The sequence below is a fragment of the Fragaria vesca genome, unplaced genomic scaffold (assembly GCF_000184155.1).
Source record: "Fragaria vesca subsp. vesca unplaced genomic scaffold, FraVesHawaii_1.0 scf0513155, whole genome shotgun sequence".
Classification (NCBI taxonomy): Eukaryota; Viridiplantae; Streptophyta; class Magnoliopsida; order Rosales; family Rosaceae; genus Fragaria; species Fragaria vesca.
This window is the reverse complement of record NW_004443447.1, coordinates 1,214,099-1,224,933: the sequence shown is the minus strand read 5'-3', so window position 1 is coordinate 1,224,933 and position 10,835 is coordinate 1,214,099. Positions and strand designations below refer to the sequence as shown.

Genomic DNA, 10,835 nt, shown 5'->3' with positions numbered 1-10,835 from the left:
CCCACAAAAATAAAGCCTAATAAAAAATTTACTCGTTTACCAATTAATGTTTATCCTTTTTATCTGATAATTTTTACATGCTAACTTCGATTTTAACGTATAGCATGTCTACGAATTTGTATTAACGTTCTCTACGACCTCCTTTAAGAAATTTTTTCCAAAATAATTTTCCTACAAAAAGTCAACTTCAGAGTCTTTAACGGTAAACGATTACTTAAAGCGGTAAAAGACCAAAGTAATACCAAAAGTACATAACCGTAAAATAACTTAAGAACCGGGGTGTGACATGAATTGCCCTTGTGAATTTCGAACCACCCCACCAACTCCATTTGTTTTTTGCGGTAAGTAACTACCATCAACATTAAGTTTACAGTATCCATCGTCAGCAGGTTTCCATTTCAGCTTCTTCCTCACAGTTGGCACTTACAGGCTTCCGAACTGCATGAAATTGATGCAGCCATGAGAGAGCTCCAAGGACAATGTCAGTATGAGGTTTCAATTTGTTTTGCCAAACCATATCATTCTTGTTCTTCCAAAGTGCAGATAATACCACAAGCAGCTTCTCAAAGGAGTCTTGGGGCATGTTTAGAGCTCTGTCAAGCATCCACCACTTGAAAACTGTGTGTTTTTGAAAGGTGCTTTCCAAGTGAAAAGGTGCAGCTGATAGTACCTGTTTGGTAGTTGGACACAAACACAGAGTATGCATAGTGGTTTCAAAGCGATGAGGGCATAGCAGACAACCTAGATCACCTTGAAAACCCTTATTTTGTAGCTTGTCCTTAATAGGCAAAATACCATTACATGCCCTCCAAATGGTAATCTGGACTTTATGTGGAACACACGCTCTCCATAGTTTGCGCCATAGCTCTTTGCATGGATCACCAATTGAAGTTGAAGCTAATGAATCACCCATTACAGATACTCTAGCTAGCCAATATGCTGTTTTAACCGAGTACATACCGTGTTTCTCCATACTCCAACATACCCGATCATTCCTGACTCTTTGGCTAAGCGGAATGCTCAAAATTTTGTCAGCTATTCCCGGTAGAAAAGAATTACGGATTAACTGATATTTCCATTGTCTTCTATCATTATCAATAAGCTCACTTACCTTTTGTAATTCGCACTGAGGCGGCTTTTGAACTAAGTATGGAGGACATGCAGGAATCCATTCCTGTGACCATATATTGATGTTTTCTCCATCCCCAACTCGCCATTGAATTCCTCCCTTTAATATCTGCTTGCCTGCAACAATACTTCTCCAAGAGAAAGAGGGAGCTTCTCCAAGTGAGGCTTCTAAAAAAGAACAATAAGGATAGTATCTTGCTTTGTATACCTTAGCAATGAGAGTATCTTGGTGGGTTATTAATCTCCATCCTAGTTTGGCAAGCATTGCTAGATTGTAGGCGTGAAGATTCCTGAATCCAAGTCCTCCCTCCTGCTTAGTGAGACAAAGACGCTCCCAGCTACGCTAATGTATCTTTTTCTTGTCTATGGTGTCTCCCCAAAAGAAAGAAGCACATAACTGGTGTAACTCATCACATAATCCTTTTGGAAGAAGATAACAGTTCATAGTGTATAAAGGCATGGTTTGAGCTATTGCTTTAATAAGTACTTCCTTGCCTGCTGAGCTTAAAATTGTTGCCTTCCAACCCATAAGCTTTTTCTCTAACTTCTGCTTGATATGTGATTCTCTTCCTGGTTCCACACAAAGACACTCTTGAAAACCTAATCTGTGCATAAGGTTTTCAATATCTACCTTGTGTCAGTTGTGTGCTAGGGTTTCTGCTAAAAAGATGATGCTAGGACGTTTGGCTTGAACAAGGTTGATTAGGGCACGCTGGGTCGCCCAATTAATAATACCTCTACAGTTCCATACCAGAATGTTTCCTTGCAGCATGACCGAGTAGTGATGAGATGTTGAAAGACACGACGATGGAGTGATCAGTGATCGGAGATCCAAGATCGGGATTTGGGTTCGTGGTGATACCGAGGCGGCCATGTTAGGGTTTAGAGTTTAGGTGCTTTCTCCCCTTCTTCTACTCCATTCCATGCTTGGGTGGGTGTATTTGCAGGTTTAAATCCCAGTTGCCTCCCCGGGTCCAAAGTTGTGTTTGATCAACTTTGATTTTTTTTCTTTTGAAGGTGTGTTTGATCACCTTCACATAGTTTTCCGGGTCGTGTTTGATCGACTCTGGACACTTATACCTTAGGGTTGTGTATGATCAACCCTAAAGAGACAAACCAAAAAATAATAAAAGCATCATATTTGAGTTTCCTTCAGGTCTCTATCAGAAAACTAATACGACTTGTTCTCTCTTGTATGCATATGGAAAAAGGCATCGAATTTGATGTCCTCGACCCCCATGGTACTGAGTACCATCGTTGGGTCTCAGATATTGAGCAAACCTTCATTGCTAAGGAACTAACCGAGACCATATTCCCTGATCCAACTCAGGAACCGCCTCATAAGAGAACAAAATCTCAAGCGCTTATGTTCCTCCATAAGCATATCGATCCCACACTGCACAAGCAATATCTATCGAAGCATGATCCAAAAGATATGTGGGATGCACTCGCCGAATGTTTCGGCAATATTCATTCAACCCTGCTCCTAGAATTAATTGCTCGATGGGATGAAATCCGACTATTGGATTACAAGAGGGTTGATGACTTCAACAGGGATATGCTTTGCCTACAAGCTCAACTGAGCTCATGTGGAGTCGAGAAAAGTGATGCAGACATGATTGAAAAAAACTTTCTCGACCTTCCCTTCTGCTGCTAAGATCCTAATGAACCAATATCGACTTGAGTTTCAAAATAAGAGGATTAAAACATTCAGCGGCTTAATGACGCAACTTCTTATGGAAGAAAAGAACAACATGATCAACGATCAGCACAATTTGCGTCTTGTAGGCACCCGAAAAATTACGGAATCTAATTACAACAACAAACAGAGTAAGAAAACTCTGAAATGCAAGGATCAACATCGGAATGAACCTTACGCCCGGGGGAATCATAACCACTGTGCCTCTGGTTCTCGGGGACAAGGTAATGGCTTTAGTGGCCGTACCAACTCTTGGCGCCGAGACGCCGGTGCCGCTGGCCCCAAGGGCGGCGCCACTCAACCTCGGAAGCAGCATGTTCGTTCTTCTTTTTCTTTTGATGGACAATGCAACAAATGTGGGTCCAAGGACAACTGGTTCAAAAGTTGTCGTGCTTTTGCAAATGTTGTTGTGCATACAAGAAATACAAGGAATTGATGGAAGTCAATTCCACTGGAAACAATGGAGTTGAACATAATGTTACTTCAAGGTCGCAGACCCCAATGGACAATGTTCTGACTTTGATGCCCCTGACTTTGACGTCACTGGCTAGATTGTTTTCCTTTTTACAAGTCATGATGTAACAAGGCATCATTAGAATGCCATGCTTAGTTTTCTTCTCAAATTTTTTTTTGAGACCCTGATGTACTCTTTTCAGCACATTAATAAAAATTCTTTTTGGTTCTTCTTGTCTCTACATGGTTCGAATTGATTTACAATAAGATGTACATTTGCATCTACCTTAGAAAACATGGCATCAACGCCGTCTTTGGTCTCTCCCTTAGAGGAGGTGACGTACGGCGCCGTGACTCTCAAGGAGGGTTACTAACATGTTTTTCGGTTCAAGTCTTTTACCCTATAGCGAATTTTCCTTCATCAATTGTTCAACTAGGCTCACCTCAGTTAGTATATGTCTTAGAATTGTCCGAAATTAAGGAGATAGTGGTTTCAAGTGTGCCTCGCACTACCGACCCTCCACGGACATTGTCACATCCCGACCCTTAAATTTTTACCTTATTTACTAGCTTGGTTATAATAAGAATTTTACCGTCTCCGTCATTAAGGTTATAATTTAATTGGCCATAGAGGTGTTTTGAGGGACGTTTATTTTCGGAGAATTATTTGTAGGAGAAAAATTTGACGACAGTAAAAATAGTAAATTTTAGCTAGTAAAAGGTAATTTTTATTAGGGTATTATTTTTTCGGGGTGTTTTATGTTGGAGTTGGGTTGGTTTAAGAGTGTTGGACCGGGTGGCAAACACCACTTTTCTCTTTCTTCTTCTTCTCTTCCTCCCGATCTCTCTCCCTCTCCCGCTGCCCGATTTTTCGGCCGTTCGCCAGCCACCGTTCGCAGCTGCTCCGGTCCCAAACTGTCGGTCTCCAACCCAGCTACCTCCCTGGACCGGTGACAGCCGCCCTAGCTCCGCCGTGAAGGAGTTCTTCCCCCCGAAAGCGGCGACTGTTGTGATGGTTCCTTCGCCGGAACTCCCTCGTCCGGCCGCCATAGCTAGCGATCCTTGGCTTGTTGTGAAGCCCTTCTCCCGTACAGCAACCCCTCCAAAGGTCTCACTCCCTCTTGAGCTAGGTAAGGAGAAATTTGAGGTGGAAATTCTATGGTTTTTATGATATTTTCGTTCGATTGGCCTAGTTAGGCTTGGAATTGGGTGTTGTGCTTGTTAGGAAAGTTGTAGAGCATGATGAGAGGATTATTCTGTCAAAATTTCATAGGCATTGGAGGTTACCGGAATCGGCCTCCGGCCGCCATTGCCGGCGGAGCCGCCGCTGTTTGGGAGTTTTGTATAGTTTTAAATGTGGAATATTTAGGGGAGTTTATTGATATGAATTATGGAATTTTTGGATGAGTTTTGGATAGGTTTGTGAATTTCCGAAGTTTGGTAATTTTGGTGGATTAATAAGGTAGAATCCGGTCGTTGGATTAAAGTCGTATAATCTATGAAAGAGTGTAGGTAAGGCTGCTGGTTTTAGTGTTGAGGTGTGGACCGTATCGAAGTTAGGCAATGATGAGCGTCAGTATGGCTCTCGGTTAATTTTGCCTATTTTGTTTAAATATTGGATTTTTAGTTGGGAAATTAATTATATATTTGTACCAGGGTTCGAGGAAACCTCACTAGAGTGCCGATTTGGATTTCGTCGGGCTTATGCCTAAAGTTATGAGTGAACTTTTGTTTTAAATAATATGCATGCAATGACTGATTTTTTAGCAATTTATTGTGTTGGAGCATTTGACGTCATTTTATTTTGACGATTTTATTTCTTTTGAAAAGTTACCGAAAATGGGATTTTCGGTGAATATAATTATATATTGATGAGAAGAGTATATATATAAATGCTAGCTAGCCATATGTGTCTGTCCACCTTAATGGCGTAGCATATACCCGCATTATGGTGTGACGTGAGCGTTGGACGTGAGCGTAGTAGCCCTATATGAGTGTCTAATTCATATAGGGGGTATGGACACATATTTATACACCCGTCTGTCCACCTTAATGGCGTAGTGTAGCACCGCATTAAGGCGTGACGTGAGCGTTGGACGCGAGCGTAGTAGCCCTATATAGACCCATGAATTTATATAGGGAGTATGGACGTGTGTAAATACATACATATATTTTAGCCTGAGAGGCTCTATTTTATAAAGCGTTGGAGACTAGCCGGAGCTAGTCGTGTTATTGTCAGTTTATGAGATGAGAGCTTTTGAGCTTGTTGCATGCAGCATAATTTCTATGGAAATTAAAAATGGGAGTGCATAAATATTTTTAATAAATTCATTTGTGTCCACTCACTCTAACGTTTTCAAATGTTTTCCCCTGGGCTCTTCGTTTTAAAATGCCCAGTTGCAGGTTAGCATAGTTGAGGCCGAGCATACATGTCACATCCCGACCCTTATATTTTTACCTTATTTACTAGCTTGATTATAATAAGAAATTTACCGTCTCCGTCATTGAGTTAATAGTTTAATTGGTCCCTAGAGGAGTTTCGGGGACGATTATGTGCGGAGGATTATTCGTGGGAGGAAAATATGTCGACGGTAAAAATGGTAAATTTTAGCTAGTAAAAGGTAATTTTTATTAGGGTATTATTTTGGGGTGTAAATTTTAGAGTGGGTTTTGGTATATAAGGTAGTTGGACCGGGTGTAGAGGCCCATTTCTCTTCTCTCTTTTTCTCCTCTTTTCTCCTCCCGGTTCTCTCTCTCTCTCCCGAGCCCCTCCCGCTGTTCGGTTTCCGGCCGTCCTCCTGCCGCCGTCCGGCCACCGTCTGCCGCCGCTCCGGTCCCAAACTGACTGCCTCCGACCCAGCTTCCATTCTAGGCGGGTAGCAGCTCCCCTAGCGCCGCCGTGAGAGAGCGGTGCCGCCTGAAAGGTTTGACTGCCTAGAGCTTCCGGTCGCCGGAACTCCCTCCTCCGGCCACCAAAACCGGTAATCCTTGGCTCGTTTTGTAGCCCTCCTCCCGTGCAGCAACCCCTCCAATCAGCTCACTCCCTCTTGAGCTAGGTAAGGAGAAATGTGGAGTTGAAATTTCTAGGGCTTTTAGGTGTTTGTGTTCGATTGCCCTAGTTAGGCTTGGATTTTGGGTTTGTGCTGGTCAGGAAAGTTGTAGAGCTTGATGAGAGGAGTATTCTGTTAAAATTTCATAAATTTTGGAGGTCGTCGGAATTGGCCTCCGGCCGCCGGTTGGGAGATTTTAATGTTGTTAAATTTGGAATATTAAGGGGAGTTTATTGAAGTGAGTTATGGAATTTTTGGATGAGTTTTGGATAGGTTTATGAATTTCCGAAGTTAGTATTTTTGGCGGTTAATTTATGTAGAATCCGGCCGTTGGATTAAAGTTTTTTAAACTGTGGGAAAGTGTAATTACGGCTGCTGGTTCTAGGGTTGAAATGTGGACCATTTCGAAGTTAGGCAATGATGAGCGTGTTAATGGCTCTCGGTTAATTTCTGCCTATTTTGTGTAATATTGGAATTTCGGCTGGGAACTTAATATTATATTTGGAACAGGTCGTGAGGAGGCTCGAGCTGACGAGGCCTCAGATCGACATCAGGCTTAGGCCTAATTTGTGAGTGGACTTTTGTTTTAAATAATATGCATGCGAAATAATTTATGTTGTTGGAGAATAACCGAAATTGAGAATTTCGGTGAGTATATATATATATATCCATATGTGGATGATTATGAGAATAATATGTATATGAGAGAATGCTAGCTAGCTATACGTGCTTTTCCACCATACTGAGCTAAAATTCCATTATGGTGCGACGTGAGCGTTAGACGCAATCGTCGTAGCCCTATATAAAAATAATAATTTATATAGGGGATATGCGCGTATATCTATACACCGTCTTTTCCACCATAATGAGGTAAAATGCCATTATGGTGCGACGTGAGTTAGACGCAAGCGTCGTAGCCTTGTGTGAATTTTCTATTTGTTTTTGTTGTTTCAAGAAAATTCATACAAGGGATATGACGAGTGTAATACATACATATTTTATTTTAGCCTGAGAGGCTGTATTTTATTGAGCGTTGGAGACTGGCTGGAGCTAGTCATGAAATTTCCAGTTTTCGTGTTGAGTGTTTTGAGCTGTCGCATGCAGCATATTTTTCTATGGAAAAGTAAAATTGGGAAAGCATAAAGAATTATTTTATTTATTTTATTTATTTTATTTTTGTCCACTCACTCTAACATATTCAAATGTTTCCCCTGGGCCCTTCGTTTTAAAATGCCCAGTATGCAGAGTTCGGGTTGGACCTAGTAGGAGACGAGGCATAGTCACCCGCATTTCCACCACTTTTCATCAGTAGGTTACCTGTTTAACCTACCTGTGGTTTCTTTTTCCGCTAGTGTTTAGTAGCTCTGAATACTTGGGTTTAATGTATATTTTTTTTCGGTTGAGGGTGAAGACTTGTTGACGTCTTAGAATATTTGTTGGAGGATTTATGTTATCTTTTGGATAATTATATTTGATGTTTGGATAATGTTGTGTTGTTGGTGGTAGTTGTATTTGGGGAGCACGTAGGCTCCAGGAGTTAAGGTTGGATTAAAATTTTTGGAAGTGTTTGCAGGTTTTCTTTAGGAAGGGTTGTCCATTTTCAAGGGAGGTTATGCCGATTTTTCGGTAATATCTTTCTTAGAGGTGGTCCCCGCACGTTTTACTCCGGGTTTCAGGGTGAAATTCGGGGTGGGTCGTGTCAGTTGGTATCAGAGCTTTAGGTTTCCTTTTTCCTGCTTCCTTGTTACTATCATATTTGCCTAAGTAGCACGTAGTGTCTATAGAGTGATGATCCGACCGCGGCGGATTCATTGGCATTTTATGCTTTTGATGCTATGTGTTATTGGGTATGTGTGATAGTTGTGTTAGTCTTGTTTATGGACTACTAAATATCTTCTTCCTCAGGCACTATGCCTCCTAGGCGCCCACGGCAACCTCGTGTAGCTACTTCGACCAATGCCGATGAGAGCAATGAGGTCAGGGGACTGGTTGATGATATTGGAAATATGCTGAGGGATGTTATAGATCGAGCTCCACACCCTCATGCAGTGAAGAGGAGAGAAGTTTATGAGGCTGGAGCAAGAGAGTTCAAGGGTGCCAAGGGACCCCTTGATGCTTATACTTGGGTGGACAACTTGGGTGGACAAAATGGAAAAGGCTTTTGCGAGCACAGATTTGCCAGAAGAAAGGAAGGTGAAGATGGCAGTGACTTTCCTGGATGATTCAGCACATCACTGGTGGTCGCTCGCTAGCAGGAATGTTGAGGATGCTCTGAATATGTCGTGGGAGCAGTTTAAGACACTTTTCTTGGGGCAGTATTTCAGTCCTGCCCACCGCATCAGAATTCAGTCAGATTTCCTGAATATGGAGAAGAGGGATGATGAGGGTGTTATAGAGTTCCAGGAGAGATTCACTTCCCTGAGCTACCATGTGTCATATCCGGTTCCTGATGAGAGGACCAGGATGAAGATATTCATTGGGGCACTTGGTGGAGTGTTTGCAGATAAGATGACGGGTGTTTATTACCCGACTTTCCCTGATGCTGTTCATGTAGCCATGGCTATTGAGTCTATGGGGATTTATAGTGCTCAGCCACGAGATTTCGGTGGCCCCAGTCAGGGTCCATCCAAGAAAGCTGCTTCATCATCCGCTTCTGGGTCTTCTGCTGGTAGTGGCAGTGGTGGTAGATCTAGCTCTGGTGTTCGAAGCAAGTCTAAGGGACGTTTCAGGAGTTCTTCTCGGAGTCATTTGGGTAGGCAGCAATCTGGGCAGTATGGTTCTGGTGGTAGCTTCCATGGTGGGTCATCCAGTAGCCAGACTTTTTCTTATGGGCAGCAGCAGTTTTCTGGATGCTTTGAGTGTGGTGGTCAAGACCACTTCAGGAGAGATTGCCCATTGTTGGCTCAGAGGACCACCCCCACCCATACTCAGCCAGTTGGTCAGTCTTCAGCTAGGGGCTCTAGTAGTGGTGCCCAAGGCAGTGCTTCAGTTAGAGGTGGCTCTCAAAGAGATGGTGGTCAGCGTGGATGTCCCATGACTCGCGCTAGACTACATGCTATGACCCAGCAGGAGGGTCGTACTTCTCCAGATGTCATCATTAGTACGTTATTAATTTTTGGTCAGCCTGCTTTTACTTTAATTGATCCCGGAGCCACGCATTCATTCATGTTTAGTAGATTTGCCCTCCATGCCAATGTGCCATCATCGTCTCTTCCAGGCGAGCGGCATGTGCCTCTACCCTCCGGTGAGGTGATGAGAATAAATTGGGTGTTTAGTGGTTGTGAAGTTTTAGTGGAAGGAGTTAATTTCGAGGCTGATTTAATTCCTTTAGATATAGTGGAGTTTGATGTGATCTTGGAAGCTTATAGAGCTATGGTAGATTGTTTTCAAAAAGTAGTGGTGCTTCGAAGTCCAGATGGTTTTGAGGTTGCTTTCCAAGGGGAAAGAGATGTTATTTCTAGTTGCATAATTTCCGTTGTTGCTGCAAGGAAATTGTTGAGTAAAGGCTGTCAGGCATATTTAGCTCATGTGGTGGATACAAGTATGGGAGTTGTGGGATTAGAAGATATTCCAGTAGTAAGGGAGTTTCCGGATGTTTTTCCTAAGGAGTTGCCTGGTTTGCCTCCTGCAAGGGAGATAGACTTCTCTATAGAATTACTTCCCGGAACTATGCCTATCTCTCAGGCACCTTACAGAATGGCTCCAGCGGAATTGAAAGAGTTGAAGACTCAATTGCAGGAGTTGGTAGATAAGGGTTTTCTTCGGCCTAGCATGTCTCTATGGGGTGCTCCAGTGTTGTTTGTTAAGAAGAAAGATGGCACCCTGAGGCTATGCATTGATTATAGGAAGTTGAATCAGGTCACAGTGAAGAATAAATATCCGTTGCCTCGGATCAATGATTTATTTGATCAGTTGAGGGGAGCCTCTGTTTTCTCTAAGATTGATTTGAGATCGGGTTATCATCAGTTGCGGATCCGAGAGGGGGACATAGCCAAGACTGCTTTCCGATCACGTTATCGTCATTATGAATTTGTGGTGATGCCTTTTGGACTTACTAATGCACCCGCGGCGTTCATGGATCTCATGAATAGGGTGTTTAGTCCATACCTTGATCGTTTCGTGATCGTATTCATATATGACATATTGGTTTACTCAAGAAGTGAGAAGGAGCATGCCAAGCATTTACGAATAATATTGCGGACTTTGGAAAAGTCGCAGTTATTTGCTAAGTTTAGCAAGTGTGAGTTTTGGCTAGATAAAGTGGGGTTTTTGGGTCATGTGATTTCGGCAGAAGGAGTTAGTGCGGATCCCCAAAAGGTGGAAGCAGTGTCGAATTGGAGAAGACCCACCACTGTGACGGAGATTCGTAGTTTCTTGGGATTAGCAGGTTATTATCGGCGCTTTGTGAAAGATTTTTCAAAGATTGCTGCTCCTCTCACAAGGTTGACCAGGAAGGGGGTTAAGTTTGAATGGTCAGATCAGTGCGAGCAAAGTTTTCAAGAATT

General features: G+C 42.7%; 1 protein-coding gene across 1 annotated transcript; it reads left to right on the top strand.

The window, feature by feature from the left end:
- The first annotated feature begins 2,329 nt into the window (after positions 1–2,329).
- Positions 2,330–2,785, top strand: LOC101301066. Its single transcript, XM_004309926.1, has one exon. It carries the CDS (start codon positions 2,330–2,332, stop codon positions 2,783–2,785), a length of 456 nt encoding a protein of 151 aa, XP_004309974.1.
- The last annotated feature ends 8,050 nt before the right edge of the window (positions 2,786–10,835 follow it).